Below are 17803 nucleotides of genomic sequence, written 5' to 3'. Positions count from 1 at the left end.
CAACTAATGCTAGATTATGTTATATGCACTCTCAGACATTCCATTTACCTGCAAGAGAGGGCAAAGCCAAAGCTTCTTTTTTTGAGATAAAATAGTTATTCAACCAGAGATGTAAACAAAGTCAATAGTAAAACCAAGCTTAAAATGTTTCCAGCAACTCAAGTCTGTTTCTGGATTTTGAGATTATCTTTCTCATTTCCATCTTACCATCATCCATGTTTTCTGCTTTGAGCAGACAAATGCAATCTGTTTGCATACTTACTGTCATTACCAGAGAGAATTAACCTCTTATTTGAAATAAAAAGCATTACCAATAGAGAAAGCACTTGGGTGAAACTGTAAGAAAGTGAAGATAAAAAGCAAGAAATGCTTTGTGAGGGAGCTGGAACAATATAACACATAGATTAGTGGAGTCAGTGAGGTGTGGACAAAGCTGATTGGAGGTTATCATCTCAGGTACAGAGACAGGATGGCAGCCTTTGACTGAGAGCTCTTGTTCCCAAGAAGAGTCAGATGGCTGAAGCAACAAGAAAATTCTAGCTAAAGTAAATAGGATTCTACTTAAGCAAAGTTCAGATGCTGCTGTGTGGTTCAGCATCTCATTTCTACAAAAATGAATGTCATACCTTTTATGTAAAACACTGAGCTGGGGAGCCAGTATAATCAACTCAAGTGGACAATATCTTGCTACAAATTTAACATTGGATTGTGGGATTTTAGTAGCCCATTAAATTTACATCACAGTTTTGAGGATGATATAAAAAAATTACTTAACTGGCCAGCACTAGAGCTCTGACACAGCAATGGGCAAATGAGTTAAAATGTACTCTGATGCATTTGTTACCAAGGGAAGTGCTTGGTGAGTTTTAGAGTCTTTGGTACTGAAGCTCATGCAAAGACCAGAAAATAATTTGAACCCCATCCTGAGCTGACAAATTGCCTTATGAAGAAGAAAATGCTTTTCTTGTAAACTGGCCAAAATTGATAAAGTGACAAACCAATAAAGCAATAATAAATGTACCATTCACACTACTACTTAATTGCTCGTTTTTCAACATGAGAAAGTATATATACTTTCATTTATATATATATATATTTCAGCTTACAATAAACTTCCAACATACTATGCATATTACTACAATAATTTTGTTGTCTATGTCATATTCCTTTAAAAATTAAATTAAAGAAATAATCTTAGGAATTCTAGAAAATTAATAAAGTCTGTGGAAGATGAAAGGATTTCAGTGAAGTGAGAAGGTGCTAAAAACCTGCTATGTTACAATCAGATATCTAACCTGTAATTGGTATACTTATATCTTGGGTATTAGCAATGGATGGTGTCCATGATCTCAGAGGAGGGGGAGGTTTAGTCATGACTACTCTTGCCTTCCTCTTTTCCTTTAGGGGAGATCTTTGCAGTTCATTCAGTTCTGCTGGTTGTGGTCAGTGAATTTGTTTCCTTTAATCTACCCACGTCCCTGAGACTTAGGCATGTTTGTTCGCAAGTTGTCTGTCTAAAAGTGAACTCATGGGAAAGAAAGTCCTTTGAGTTGTCTGTCCTCTTCCTGGGGAGAGGTTTTCTTATCAGAGATAATGAGCATGGTTTTGGAAAGAGTGGGCATCATTTGCTGTCAATTTGAGCGTTGGACTTCATTCTCACATGTCATGGTGATGCTGGCATTGCTAAGCTAGGTATTGCACTCTTTTCACTCACTCCAGGCAGTTCCCAGCTTCCTGTGTCTTTTAATGCATGTTCCTCAGTCGTGAAGTGAAAATCTTCTTTGTATTTAACCCATTTATACTAGAAAGAGGAATGTCAGCTGGTCCAGCTTTCAGTGTTTAGCAAGCCTGCAAAGAGTTTACAGCAGGTTGTCCATTTCAACAGTCTCTGTGAGAGTGGAAGCAGGAACCTGAGCTCCCCTTGGTTACTGCACCCTCTAAGTTACAGTTTGCAGGAGAAGGAAAAATTATATCCCTGAATTGCCAGCACAAAGTCTTGCTGTATGCTTTCCTTCTCCTTTTAACTGCCCTACTCTTTGATAGTGACTTCTAAAACTTTCTCAAGACATACTAATGTATGGGTGTATCTTTCAAAGATGACTGAATCCTACCCTTAGATCTTCAACTGTTTCTAAGTTAAGGCTTGATAGCCTTTAAAGATACTGTACATTTAATTCAGGTTATAGATATTTCAAGAGAATATGCCTGCAATGATCAAAGCTGCTCTCTGTAGTTATTTGTAATTTCATGTCCTTTTTTTCAGGAAATTAATGACACAGTGTGAAAACAAATTGTGTAAGGGGCCTGGTGATGGGACATTTAAGTGAAGCATGGACTTTCAATGGAAGTACAATGTGTTAGTCAAATGTTGCCTGCTGGGCTCATTAGCAGTAACAGGATTAATTCTGTGGCCTGTGGTATGCAGGAAATCATAGTGCAGAAACAAATGGCCTTTCCTCTCTGTAGCGTGGAAATATCTAAATTCTACCAGTCCTTGGGTATTCACTTTGTCTTAGGTTCTGGAATGACAAAAAGTTGTGTACATGCTTTCATGGCACGTCTATTTTCTTAAGTTCTTGGCAGAGTGACAGAAGCAGTGATTGCAGGGAAGAAACTGATTCTTTTGATAGTTTCTGATTTTTATGTTGTATTTTTGTTTGTTTTTAACAGAGGTGATAGCTTTAGGATTAAAAGGTTCACTTAGCCTCTCTGTTTTTTGGTTTTCTTAATAAACAAAGTGTGAATACTTAGACCTTCAAATAAAGGCTCTAAAAGTCTACAGTGTCTGGATGGCTGTCACTTCTGCCAAGATTATCCAGTGAAAGGTGGTACCATAAGCTGTCATAGAAGTGCAGAATTTTAGCTTTTCTCTCTGTCTGTTCCCCTCATACCCCAGCTGGGTTTGTTTGCATACCTGTCACATACTTGTGTTTTTCATTTTCACAATCCATGCAAACCCTAAATAATAGATACATTCCCTTTTCAGATATCTTTGTTATCTTTCTCCCAACGCACCTCAACCCCATACCTCTAGTTTATGGATGCCCTTTCAACATGTCTACTCCATCCTATATTGGTTTTATTTTCTTCCTTTTTTGGTAACCAATCCACAAGAGTGCACTGTTACAACTGAATAAGGCGTAGGGCATCCAGCAGGATTCCGTATTACTTGAAAATATAAGAAGGGGGGGGGGGGGGGGGGTACGTTTTTCTTCAACTTGCAGCGCTCTGGCAGTCTCTACCACAGAACTCTGCAGTTCTATGCACTTCATCACTTGAGCTGGGTACTGTACGTCATGGGAAACACATGTGATAATAACAAAGGAGGATTTAACGAGGGAAAGAAGACACCTTTAGAATGTTATTGCATCATTTCAGTTCCAAGTCCAAGGAACTCTGTATTTCCTTCATTCTTTCCTTTCATATTGGTGCCAATCATCAAAGCGAAAACAAACAATTCATGTATGGTTAGATATATATAGACCAAGAAACTATACAGTAGTTGCTTGGTTTCTTGAAGATTAATCTAGGCTAATATTAGAGCTTCAGTCCCATTGCTTAGAGGAAAAACAACATACATGTGGATCCTGATCCTTTGTCAATATGCCAGAACCTTAAGGTGATAAGAATCACCTTAAGTTCACTGTGGTTGCAGGTTAGTATAGCTGATTTTTGCCATGGCCTCTCTTGGGGAAGGAGGGGAGCATTTTAGTGCTGGTTGTCTGGTACAGAACTGATGGATGTTGGTGGGTCTTATTGGTAATATTATTTTCAGAGAATTGATCCACCCTTTTAACCCACAGTCATCACCAGTCAAACAAAAGCAGTTTGTTTCTAAAGTGGAATCAATAAAAGGGAAAATATATTATGGTATTATGGCTTAGCTGGGATCACATGCTTTTTACCCTTTGCTGTTTTGTCTTCTGTTTAAGGTAGGTTTTCTTACCATCCATATTCTCTTGGTTGTACATTTGGTCTCTGTGATATGTAATCTGCACAGAAAATACATGCTGTCAGCAGTGCAAGAATAGGGTTTTTTGTTTCAGTGTTTGCTGCTACTGCAATGTGTTATATTGATCCACTCTGGCCTCTGAAGAATTTTCCAGGTGGTCATGAGAAAGACGGTATATCTCTCCAAGACCTTAATTTTCATGCAAAACAATATTCAACAGAGTCATAAAGCTCTAGACCTGGTAATAAAAATAGAGGCTGATGCATCATTCCATATAAACAGAGCACCATTATGTGGCTCTTGGGTTGAGTAAAATTTCATGTAATCACAGAAACCATAGACTTAAGCTCTGTAAAGTTGAAAACTTAACCAGATGGCCATTGTCAAAGCAGCTTCTAAAGACTCCAGAGCTGCAATGTCTTAGGGCCCTAGATATGACTTAGTGTTAGCTTTTTAAAATACAATTACTGAACATAACTGAGGTGCATAATGGAAGTAATAATAATACTTTGCACTCAGTGACCTTTTATTTAAGGACCCAAAAGCTCTTAACCAAGCTTTTTGAATACTCCCTTTCTGCTAATAGGAAATAAAGGGTTCAGAGTCTGGAACACCTGTGTGAGAGAATTGAGCAGGAGCAGTCTAACTCTGACATATTGCAAGCAGTCAGATGGTGTTTTCTGTGTGAGTGGGACTGGAGTTTGCTCCTCTGGCTGTCTGTCCCTGACAGCTGGGAGGTGATGTTCTGGTTGCTTGGGGCAGAACTTCCTATTTGGTAGTATTTTTATCTTGAGCAGGGCCAGCCTTTGAGTGGTATTGCTTGTACATTGAAATGCTGTGTGACAGGAATGAGAATGACACATATTGACCTAACCTGATATTTCCTTTATTTGCTCTGTGAGCTCTGAGTATAATAATGAAATAATGTAAAGAACTGGAGATTCTATGGTTCGGATATACCACACTTACCCAAGGAGCTTACATGTGGAGTGATATATCCTAGAATCTATATATTCTGGACAGACAGGTAAATACCTACAAAGACTGGCCTGTATTCTAGGGAGAATGGTTATGGCCTTTTAAAAAGTGTCACATGTTGGCCATGGATTTATGGTGCTTTAATACTCAGCTTAACAATCACATAATGGTATTTATCAGTAATGGGAGTAAATAACTGTATTTGACATTTGCTTTCTGTAGTCAGTAGGGTTCTTTTCTTCTTTTTTTTCATCAAACTGATTTTATTGTGGATTTTCGGGGTCCAAAAATCAGTCCTGAAAGTTCTCTTGGTGAGTCTTTTTGTTCTGTCTTTTAGATCGATGTGATTGTGACTTTGGGTGGACTTGGAGGACGCTTTGACCAAATAATGGCATCAGTGGAAACACTTTTTCACGCAACAAATATCACTCCTTCTCCAGTGATAGTTATCCAGGAGTGCTCGCTGATTTACCTGCTTCAACCTGTAAGTTGTGAAAAGTTACTTTGTATTAAAACTGACCTTCCACCCAACCTGAAACCTCAGGTCTTTCACCATTAAATGCTCACTTTATCAGTTGTGTTCTGCAGGTTCAGAGCTGAAATGTAAAATACATTGCAGGCAAGTGGACAGCAAATTATGGGCTCTAAATCCCTCCTTTGGAAAAGATTATGTTTAATTTGTTCACGATAGATTTGCTTAAATGAGGAAAAACAAGAAAACCAGAAAGTATGAAAACTGAATCAGGTAAATGTAGAATATTGATTATAAATGGGAATAAAAATAAAATTAACCTTTTAAATTAGATTCCAGTCTAAATTTAGCTCACACCCCTTTTGCATGCTGAGTAGCAATACAGATGTCTTCAAAAAGAGGAACAAAGAAAAGATGTAAGAGGATGTTATGAGGGAGTTCCTGACGTACACATCAGGCAGAGCTCTTATGCACTCCAAATGGTGCAGTTCATTATGGCAGGAATCCGTCTAGCATCAACAAGGGAATTTATTTAAGATGTGTTATTTCTGTGGTTTTTCGATCTTTTATTGCGTTTATTGATTCACAAAACAACACACACAAAATATCTTGCTGATCTTCTGCTTCTGAGATTTAAATTAAAGGTGAATCTAAATATCAAATACTGTTCTCTAACAGTGATTCATTTATTTTTTGGAAAATATGTTTTCCCCTTGGCAAGGTTTCTAAAATCTTACCTAACTCTCCCAATTTCTCTTGGAAATCTTATTCTACTAAAATAAGTAACATTCACAGATAAATTTGACACAATCTTGCACCAGATGTGCTTCATGGTAATTTGAGAAAAGCATTAATGAAGTTCTATGAGATTATAGATTCAAAGCCACAGGGACAGGTGCTCTATTAACAATTTGAAGCACTGTGTCTGCAGGAAAGGTAGTGGGCACAGGAGCTCTTTTGCCAGTATGATGAAGAATTACTCTGATCATTAATTGCACAGCTAAATAGATGGAGGCAGCAGAGTGAAGGGGAAAGAGAAACACAGGATAACTGTGGTTAAAATCTAAAAGTGAGCAGTAACTTGCTTGTGATTATCTGTGAGTGCAGTACTTCACTGACCACTGTAAATTTCCTTTAGGGTATTTTTAAAAACATGTTGAAGAGCTGAAATAAACTGGACAATTTCCAGTTTAACCTGCAAAACTCTTGCGAAGACTGGAAAGATTTCTCATTGTTTTCATTCATCTTTTCCATAAGCGGCTTTAAAATACCATGCCTAAGGATGCTTTCATGAGTCTTCCATGAATAATTAAACCCTTTAAAACTTGAAAAAAAAATCATGATCTGTGCATTTTAGATAGAAATGGGAGGTTGCTAATTGTTTTGTTTGCTGGAAACTTCTTTGTTCTATTTTTAATAATGCCATACAAAAAGCATTTAATATTTTTTTAGTAGATGGGCAGAGTTCCACGAGAAACTTCAGGGATCTGTATATTTCTAGCACGCAGAAATAAGGGGCAGATATAGGGGCAGGCCATTTCAAGTCCTAGTGGTAACTTTGAAACAAAACTGCTTTTCTTTGATGGTTTAAACTTGTCACTGTTGGCATCTGCAGTCAACTGTTGTGGTACCTCCAGATAATAACATTAATCCTGCATAATTGTTTTTCTTCTAAAAAGTGAGTAGTTTTTAAACTGAGAGAAACAAGGATCCTAAGCTTGAAAGTACTCTCCTTTCTCTCTCTCTTTTTTTTTTTTTTAAATGGAGTTCAGCTTGATATTTTTCTCTTCCAAACAGCCACAATCATGACATTCTCTCTTTTCTCCCTCTTTCCTTTGTAATTTAAAATCAAGGTAGGAGGGAGTTTAACACAGTGGGAGACCCACTGACTGTTCAAAATGCGAGTCTGGAAACTGTGCAATAAATGAAGTAAGGTTTTGAGATTCAAATGCTGATGCAAATTATAAAGTTGAGAGCATGTTGCATTTTCTATAAATGTAGAACAGAAACCTTTCTCTCTTGGGAAGAGAAATCTGATCTTTATTGGATTCTTTGGATAAAATACATGAGCAAAATATAATTATGATTTTGCTTCCAAATAACGTTTGCCTTTGGTTCAGTGTAGCTGGAGAGTGGTTCTCTGTCATGTGTACCTAGGCAGAGTCTGAAATATTTGGATACAGCAGATAAATTGGTAATGCCTTAAGAACCCTAGGAAGGATAACAAGGGGAGTAACAAGTCAAGCTGCTGAATTTATAGTTACCAGTGCAGAAACTAAGAGGAGCATGGTGTGAGTAGATATCTAAGGCCACCAAAAATCTATTAATTGTTTGAAACAGAGAGATTTCACATTGTTACAATGTTGGTGTAGAAGATTATGGTAGAAGAAATACATCAATATTTAACACACTTGTAAAGGGTCCACAGCATTGCAGGAAACATTATGGAATTGCTAGAAGTCTTAAGGGTTGTAAGAGGAAGACAGCAAGGACAAAGCCTGATCTGGGATCCAGTGCAGACTACCAAGCAAGGTGGACCAGGTAAACAAAGCCTTTTTTCATCAGCCAACAACATTATCCAAGTATTGAATGTAAGGGTAATTAAAACTTTGAGTAGTGAGGCATTTCTTGGGAAATAGATAGACGGACAGTACAAGTTTTTGAAATATATTGATAAAAATGTTTTGGCATGGCAAGTGAAGAAAACTATAAGGAAGTAAACTCCCTTATGTTCATTTCTGACCTTTAAGGATGAGCTCCTGGAAGGAAAAGAGAAAAAAGGTGGGAATAATTACATCCCATAAATACCCTTCTCCATAGTTTATCTCTATGGATAAACTGGGTGGGAGGCTGAAATGTAGATATATGGACTGTAAGTATGTAAATTTAGAGAAATTAATACCAATATATGTCAAACCACTAAAAAATTCTAAGAAAAGAAAGCAGGCATGAAATGAGTTTCACCTATGGAAGGGCCCAAACAATGAGAACATAGTTTGCAGCTACAGAATTTATAAATTGACAGTGAAAGATTTTCTCTTGTCTGAATGGGAGAGGAAAACTAATGACAAGCAGCCTAAATGAGCATGTTTGCTCAGTCTTCACTAAAGCAAAATATTCCTTTGAGCAGATAACCAACACAGTTAAAATTGGTGCCGAAGTCCAAAGAATTTAAATTGCTTCAGAGAAAAAGCAAATAAAAGACTGAGCTGCCTTTGATTCTGCCAACTCCAAGGGGTGTTACTTTCTGTGTGCCATGCAACACTAATTCGGATAGGAGTCAAAAATAGGGAGACTTTGTAAGAATTCTAGGACGTGATGCTTGTTGTGAAGCATTTTCTTATGTGATGATTGGAGTTTGAAATAAAAAGAAAAAATGTACCTGTGTACTGAATAGATGTCATATTTCATTCTGTAGTGGGGGAGGGAGGAAAGCTTGAATTTTTAATAAAGAGTAATCAGTCTTTATAAGCAGGATATTTTATGCAAGAGTTCATACATTTTATGTTTGAAATTTGGTAATATCAATTACCATTAGACTATACCCTGTCTGAAGAGCATAAGGCCCTTAGGGTCATGTTTATCATGCTAGCCATGCTCAATATGAATGGCTTAAGGTTTCACATACATACTTTCTCATTTTCTGGTTGTGTGCTTCTCAGGAGTACAGAAACATTAGCTTCTGTACACTGAGCATAAATTATCTTTTATCTGTGAGTTTTATGGCAGTTTGTAATACAAGGTAATAGGATTTATGACCAAGAAATGAGAAGATGTCCAAGAGTTAATGAGGCCTGTCTTCCACATATACTGAGCAGTTCAGTTTTCCCTACACAGGATTCCAGCCCTAGGATTTGGAGAAGAATTGCTGCCTACACATGAAAATGTGTTACAGCAGCATATTTTTGTCAGTTAACTAACTCTTTTGAAAGAGTGTGTGAATACTTTGATGACCCTTTTTTTGCACCCAGCTTTTCTTGTAAGTGCGTGCCTGCCTTCCCTGTGAGAAATGATGAATAATTTAACATCATAGGTAGTAGCCCAGCAGCTAAATGTGAGCAATAAGAATCAGGAATCCCATCCCTTATTCTTGGCTCTTTACTACCATTTCCTTGAAGAGAAGTGGTATGTTGGGTAGTCTTTTCATCCCACAGTCTCCTGGATTGTAAATTGGGTAAAACCCATGTCCTTCTCTGAATGGGTACTGTGAGACTCGTTTGGTTATTTACAGAATGCCATTACATCCCCTGCTCTGCACTGGGCTGGAACATAGTGTCATGGTAGTAGTAACAACAGTATTAGCAAGGCCCTTAATTAACATAAATATTGCCTTACAGGAAGCTGTGCAGATAATTAGTTAGCATAGTCCCGAGCACGGTTTCAGTGGGAGCCAGCCATCCTTCCTGCAGATGGCGTCTGGGCATGCCTCGGGTTTAGCACAGGCCAGGTGCTGCTTCGGATGCATTTGGAAGGGGCTGCCCTGCCATGGGGCCAAGAGAGAACTGCCACATGCACATGAGCACTGCTGTGCAGCTTGGCCTGAGTCTCAGAGCTATTACCTGAACCGATTTACAGATGCAGACAGAGTGACTTGGCATGAAGATCTGCTCCTAGATGGAGACTCTGCAGCAGATGTGAGAGAAGGCACAAAGAAACTTTGCTGGGGTTTGTTGCTGCAATTCTCTGTGCCAATGTTATTTGGTTTGGTTTGTGTCCATGCCTGTAAAGTTTAAAGATCAGGGTATATACCTTCAGCTTCTGAGTTTTTCTCTGACAGACAGTTCATGAAATTTGCAGGAACCTCAAGACGGGGTTACGCAATCTGTTCTGTACCGCCTCATGTGTGTAAGAAGGAGATCTGGCTTGCACTCAGTGGAGAATATCCTTATTGAATGGGCATCCTGTGGGGGATAATTTTGGCATCTGGAAATTTAATGTCTCCTTTTCCTTGATGTGTATTTTTGATGGTAAATTCAGTTTCAAAAAGATTGCAGTTGTAAGGGAAGGCATTTAAACATATATCTAATATTTAAACATGCATTTAGTACTTAGAGTGTTTATTGTCCTGAAAGTCGCTCTTCCCTGTCTGGTATCTTCTCTCAAAGAGCACTGTTGGAACTCAATCTACTTGACAAAGCAGTCAGTCTCTGTGCATCAGGCTCCCTGTGGAGTTCACAAATATACAACTTCTTGTTCTTTGATAAATGCCTCTTTTTGTGACTTTTTCAAAGAGAAAGCCAGCAATTCAGCTGGACAGAGACACTGCAACGTCAAAAATATTAGCTGAGGAAAATCTTAACCCAACCTTTCCCTGGGAGCCTGGTCTTTCACAGAAAACCTTGCAGAAATGGGTTTTATGCTTCCACAGGTTTAGTATTACATTGAAGTGGCTTCTCAGAAAAAATAAAAAAAAAAAGTTGCTATGTTGGTAGTTTAGCTGCTTTTGTTTCCTTCCTTGGTAAGCAACTTTGAGGATTTGGTTACAGCTCACCTTCTTAAAATAAGACTTAAATAGAATTAAATAAGACTTAAACTAGTCTGTATTTTTATTCTTTCCTGGGAAAATCCAGCTGAACCAATTCATTCTTATCCTGCAGTAATGTAGTGGGCCTGTGCAAATGTGACCTACAAAAGGCTACAGATCTAAAGGGCTTAGATTTATTTCATGGTAATTCATGGCTATGAAGTGGTGTTGCTTCAGGTTTTGCACAGGATTTCTCTGTTTTACTGAATATCATCAATCCAAAATCAATGCATATTTGTCAGTAACATTCTGACCTGGAAAACATCTACTTGCTATCTTGCTTCTCACTGTTATTAAAGGAAACTTCTGGATGGATTTTCTCTTAACAGCTACATTCTTTGTAACTTCATTCTATTCCAACATCAGCAGATGTGTAGTATGAAATATACAACGATTATATGGAACCTTAGAAATAATAATTAGCTTTTGAAATAGTCAAATCCTTTTAAACAGTTTATTTAGCATCAGTTAAAAGTGCACCTGCATCAACTTTATGGATGACATCTAATAGTTATGGATCTCTTCTTTATAAGGAAGACAAACAGACAACAAAAAAATCATAAATCAATTTTTTAGCTTGCAGATAACCAGTTTAATAAAGTACCTGTCTTTCAGGGAGGGAAGGAAAATACCAAACGACCATTTCCAAGTGAAAAAGAATAGTCTTTATTAAAATGAAATTTTCACCTGTTCATAATTATTAAGGAACAAGTCATAGTCTGTAGCAGGATATGATAATCATACAGCTGTTTTTAAATCCACATCTTAATGGTGTCTGCAGGAGAAGACAATGTAAGGAGTCTAATTGGCTTACTTGGGTATTTCTAAATTCTGAAGTCATCCAATGTGATTCTCAATCAATAGCTTGCACTTGGTGAGTGTCAACAGTTCTGCCCGCAATTTTTTTCGATATTTGTCCAGACTTTTAATTAGTTACTGGAGCTGCTGATGGATGATCATTGAACCTTTGCCCAAAATAAAACTCTTCCAATGAGATTCCTGCTCTCTGTTGTTGCCCGTAGCAGCTGTGATATGGTCTTGTCAATATGATAATATCTATTTTGTTGCTTTTTGGAAACCACAAGAAGTTTTTTGCTACAAAGCTGATTATCTTAGAGCTGGTTTGTTGGAGGGTTTTTTTTCCCCCAAACTTGTCAATTACTTTTCTTTCCTTCAAAATCTTAATCCATCTATTCCCTCCCTTAATAAACTCTTTTTGCAGTGGTTTGATACTCTGGACTTTTGTCTGCAATGTAGTATTAATAATTTTGTGTACTATAAAAGAATTCTTCTGCTTTACATTAAATGGTCAGCAGCAAAATACAAAATGTTTGTCTTTGGCATTTGCTTATTGGCAGGAGCTGATACATAAGCCAGGATCAATAGGAAGCTGGTAAAACTTTATCCTGTTTTGACAATACTGGTAAGATGAGGAAAACCAAAGCAGTATTTTCACTTGCTGTGTGTTCACTTATCTTTGTTCCGTAACTGAATGGAGAAAAGCTGGAGAATGTGTGTCTGTGTGTTCTTTCCAATTCTGCTTGGGTTTTTTTCCCAGATAGGATTTACTCCTGTATGGGGATTTAGTAGCAAGCTAAAGAATTTCTAAGCTTTTTGTGAATAGATCTTTGGCCAAAAAGGAGAAAAAAAAGGTAAATGCACTTTAAAAGACTGTTAATATGGATTCCAGATTTGACCAAAAGATTTAAATACTTTGTACATAATTCAATAAGCTTTCTATTTCTACAAGGTGCCATATTTTTATACTTTAAAATAGGAATCTTATGTAAATGTTTGTCTGCATGAAGGTGTCATAGACTGGTATTTTGCAGATTGATTCTGTATTGTTTTTATGATTATGATTTAAAGTATTTGTCTGTCACCTAACACCTGGGAAGAGTAATGCAATGTTCTGAATTTCAAGGTCAGCTATTAGACATGAAGAAATAAGAGGACTCAGATGAATAATTATTAACACTTTCTGTGCCTTGTCTTATCAGATGCCATCCTCCTTACTAAGTAGGCATCATACTGCAAGATCTTATTTTCTTTATCTAATCTTGTTTCTTACACTCTCCCTTTCTTTTCCCTCTGGATTTTTGTTTGATCCTATCAACTATCTTTCCTCAGCACATCATCTTATCTTAATTTTTAGTTCAGTTTTGTCTAAACTGTTCTAGGTTTAACATAAGCAGCCACTGCTACCCTGAAGATTTTTCCCAGGATTTGTCTCTTCCCAGCAGTCACAGTTGTATGCTATGAAGCATTGATTCATCAATGCCCAGTCATTCTGGCTTCATTTATTCATGGAATCGTGGAATCATGGAATCATATTCCCCTTGCATCTCACAATGTTTCATCTTTATTTCATTGTACCGATGACCAAAGTGGCCCCATATTTCATACTGGAATCTACTACAGGGGTGATACCTGCTATAGTGTGCCTTTGCATCACCCTGAAATCCTTGCTGTGCAATTACTCTTTGTTCAGCTTAATTGTGTTAGCCCAAATTTCTCAAGTCCTGGGATTCTGTTCTACCCACTAAGTGACACTGTCTTTCTGAAGGCAGCTTACTGCCTTGCTCGAGGTGAATTTCACCAGAGTTTTGCAATAGCAACTTTCCTCTTTAAGTATTAAGTGGATTTCAATTATAGTTTAGGGGCATTCAATTTTTTTCACTCCCTGCCTGAGTTACAGAAAGTTCTGTAGGGAAACTAACAAATATCAGAAGTCTGTAATCTGTGACAGATCCTTATTTGGAAAGAAAATTAATGGAAAATATATTATTTCATACAATCAAAAATATAGCAGGCAAAATCAATATTATTGTTCCTATCCTGAATGTAAATAACAGTAAAAATTGAAGTGATAGTAGGTGATAAATTATTTTCTACTACAAATTCAAAAAAATAAAAATCCTGAACACTTAATTGTTGACCCGAAGGGTTTTTAAAATCCTTTAGAGGTAAATTTGTAATGGTCTTTTCTGTTCACATCTGAGTACTGGTAATAGTTGAAGTTGTAGAAGGTGAGCATCTGTATTCTGTCCTCAGTTCTATTTGAAAATGTGTTATCTCTTCAATTCAATCCCTTTGTGACATGGCTTCGGCTTTTTCAAACCCTTACAGTATCACTGTTAATTCTGCATCTGCCAGGGCAGTGTATGGATTTTCAACATTTACTCTTAATATTAAAAAAGGGTCAGGGCAGGAGGATGATAATATTTGGTAATATCAGTGGTTCTAGGGAAATGCTGTACTACACTGATAAACAAGATTTAGGTAGAACTATTCAGCTTTGCCATGGGATGTGATTGACTTGGCAATCCGAATTTTCTTCATGTTGATAACAGCTGATTACATTACTTCAGGACTCTCTCTGCTCTAACAGAACATCCCAAGAGCAGATGGGGATCAGGGATTGAATTCCTCATTGTCTTTTAAGGCTGTAATGTGTCTGTCACTCATGACAACTCCAGTCAAAAATACTTGCCAGCACTGCAGTTGGGCCAATGACCTTCAGGGCAGTGCACAGCCTTCCTAATTTAATCCTAAAATCAAGGGATTTGAAGTGAATATGTTTCTGTTAGAAGGAAGAAATGGAGTCTGGAAACAATCTTCCAGGATCTGTAAGGGGGTTTCAAGAAGATGAAGCTAGGCTTATTCCTGAGATGCACAGCAGAGGAATGAGATACAGTGGCCCTAAACTGAGATGGAGGATTCAGGGTAGCTATAAGGAAAAGTTTCTACTCTGAAGATAATTACAAGTTACGTACAGGAATACGTTGCCCAGAGAATCTCTGTCCCTGACAGTGTTCAAAGCCTGATGGAAATGCTACACTCTCAAGACTCCCTCCCAAACCCTAAGTACAGGTAGTGAGTAGGTGTGTTAGAACCACTGTACAAGTATCTGTTGAGAAGAATCTCCTGATACAGAAGACTGTGGCCACATCAAGGATCAGTGGGTCTGTCCACTCTGCTCTCTTTTCATGTTTTTGTTGCCTTACAAAGGCAAGTGTTGTTGTCTCTCGTGTAACCTCACAGAAGAAAATGCTGAAAGGAGAAATGATTTTTGTTTTTGAATGCACTGAGTAAATGCCAGGGAGATAAACCAGGTGTGGTTATGCTCATGGCCAATGTTAGAACAAGTGTAAATTGCTTTACACTAGTCATACATAAATTTCCATCAGAAATTATGCCATTCAGAGAGAGATAAACAAACTTGAGAAGTGAGCCCACAATCTTCCTCATGATGTTCAACAAGTCCAAGTGCACCTGTCCCAGTCGTAAGTAGAGACTGGAAGAAGAAATTATTGAGAGCAGCCTTGCTGGGTGGGACTTGAAAGTGCTGGTGGATGAGAGGCTGGGCATGACCCAGCCATGTGCACTCACAGCCCAGAGAGACAAACGTGTCCTGGGCTGCATCCAAAGCAGTGTGGGCAGCAGGGCAAGGGAGGGGATTCTGTCCCTCTGCTCCTCTCTGGTGAGACCTCACCTGCAGTGCTGCATCCAGCTCTGGGGTCCCCAAGATAGACCTGCTGGAGTGAGTCCAGAGGAGGCTGTGAAGATCATCAGAGAGCTTGGAGTACCTCTTCTATGAAGATGGGCTGAGAGAGTGCAGTCATTCAGCCTGGAGAACAGAAGGCTTCGGGAAAACCTTGGAGCATCCTTCCAATATATTACAGGGGCTTATAAAAAGGAGGGAGAGGGACTTTTTATATGGGTAGATAATGACAGGATAAGATGCAGTGGTTTTAAGCTGAAAGAGAGAAAAGGAAATTCCTCTCTTTCCTTTTAGAAGGAAATTCTTTGTTTCAAGGGTGGTGAGATACTGGAACAGGTTGCCCAGAGAAGTTGTGGATGCCCCATCTCTGGAAGTGTTCCAGGCCAAGTTGGACAGGGTCCTGAGCAACCTGGTGAAGTGAATGGCATCCCTGCCCATGGGATTCTATGACTCAATGAAATTAGAAGGAAATGTCCCTAATCATTCTTCTGGTGAGATTCTATTAACAGGTTTACAAAAGGGAAAAATGTGGAAGAGGGGGTGGAATCAGAGCTCACTATCCTGATTCTACATCTTCAACTCTATTCCCACCAAAAGTTAACACAAAACTTTCAAAAGTTGTTAATATATAGGCACTGTGTTTCCAACTGTCCTTAATTTGTTGCTTTTTAAGCATGAAGCCTGACAGCAGCATTAATCCATTTGAACCTTGAGTCACATGAGCTGTTCTGGTCTGTGATCAGCTGTTCAGTAGTGCTGGTTTGCAAATGGTGAGCATGAGTTCCAGCCCCAGCCACAGAGTCTTTTTCACAGATGTAGCTTCCTTTTGTATTTACTATAGCTGGAAGTACACTGTCTCCCCTACCATCCTCACAGGTAATTGTAGGAAGTGTGGGTTAGGTGGATGGACAGTGTGGTGGATCAAGAACTGGCTGGGTGTCAGAACTCAGAGGGTTGTGATCAGCTGGAGGCCTGTAGTCAGGAATCCGCTGAGTCCAGTCTTGTTGAACTTGTTTATCAGTGACCTGGATGAAGGGATAAAATGTACCCTCAGCAAGTTTGCTGGTGGTATGAAACTGGGGGGGGGGGGGGGAAGGCTGATACACCTGAAGTCTGCGCTGCCACTCAGTGGGATCCTGATAGGCTGAAGAATTGGGTGGAGAGAAAACTAATGAGGTTCAACAAGGGCAAGTGTAGGATCCCGAACCTGGGGAGGAATAACCCCAATTATCAGCACAGGTTGGGGGCTGACCTCCTGGAGAGCAGCTCTGCAGAACCTGGGAGTCTTGGTGGGTAACGAATTGTGTGTGAGCCAGCAGTGCCCTTGTGGCCAGGAGGGGCAATGGTATCCTGGTGGCCATAGGGAAGAGTGTGCCCAGCAGGTCAAGGTAGGTGATCCTGCCCTTTTACTCAGCCCTGGTGAGGCTACATCGGGAGTGCTGTGTCCAGGCAAGTTGCTACTGAATGTCCAGTGGAGGCCACAAAGATGATCTGGGGTCTGGAGCATCTCTCTTATGCTGTGAGGGCTGGGTGTGTTTAGAGGTAAGAGTGGGAGATGATCTTCTTAGTGCCTATAAATATCTCAAAGGCAAATGCCAGTAGGATGGTACCAGATGGTACTTTTCAGTGGTCCCCAGTGACAAGATGAGGGGCAATGGCCATAAACTAAAACACAAGAAATTGCACCTCAACATGAGGAGGAACTTCTTTACATTGAGAGTGGCAGAGAACTGGACAGGAAGCTCAGGGAGGTAGTGAAATCTCTTTCTGTGAAGGCATTCAAAACTCTCCTGGATGCATTCCTGTGTAACCTGCTTTAGGTGACCCTGCCTTTGCAGGGGCATTGGACTAGATGGTCCCCAGAGTTGCCTTCTAACCCTAACAATTCTGAGGTTCTGAAATTCTGAAATCTAGGCATTGCTTTAATGTATGCCATAAGAAATCAGATATCCAATGATGGTTTAGCAATCAGGGAGAATGCACTACTGTGAAATTGTATATGTTTTGGCTAGTGACCTTACCAGTACAGAATAAATGTAAGCATATGGCAAAGCAGATTAATGATATCTAAGCCTGTGTTAAGCACTTAATTAAATAGTGGTCTGCAGATGTAACTACAGTTACCTCATCTGATGTGTAATTCCAAGTTCAGATGTCTCTACATTTTCCCATCCACATGGCAGTCAGTGCTACTTCATGGGGAGTATTGGCATTTCTGTGGCATCAACATCTGTTTCTGAGTGGTTAATTTTCATTAAGAGTTCCCATCCTTTGTTAATGGCCTTCAATTTCAGTAATGTCAGATACCTGAGGGAAAAGAAGGAGCTGCACCCAGAGGGGAATCCTTTTCTTCTGGTGAAAGAGCAAATTATC

The 17803-nt window shown here is 38.9% G+C and overlaps 1 protein-coding gene across 7 annotated transcripts in view; it reads left to right on the top strand.

Annotated features, from left to right (window-relative positions):
- TPK1 (thiamin pyrophosphokinase 1) overlaps positions 1-17803 on the top strand; it is a 303572-nt gene that overhangs the window by 194813 nt on the left and 90956 nt on the right. For all 7 annotated transcript variants that reach the window (XR_010719337.1, XM_066175456.1, XM_066175673.1 and 4 more), the window contains one exon: positions 5268-5414. Coding sequence is in view for 6 of the 7 variants with exons in the window: in XM_066175456.1 (XP_066031553.1) it covers positions 5268-5414 (147 nt within the window). In the remaining variant the exon portion in view is untranslated. The remainder of the gene's footprint in view (positions 1-5267; positions 5415-17803) is intronic.

The sequence above is a fragment of the Chamaea fasciata genome, unplaced genomic scaffold, assembly GCF_029207755.1.
Source record: "Chamaea fasciata isolate MVZ Bird 193981 ecotype frontalis unplaced genomic scaffold, bChaFas1.0.hap1 SCAF_1, whole genome shotgun sequence".
In the NCBI taxonomy this organism is placed as follows: domain Eukaryota; kingdom Metazoa; phylum Chordata; class Aves; order Passeriformes; family Sylviidae; genus Chamaea; species Chamaea fasciata.
This window is presented reverse-complemented; position numbering and strand designations above follow the sequence as displayed.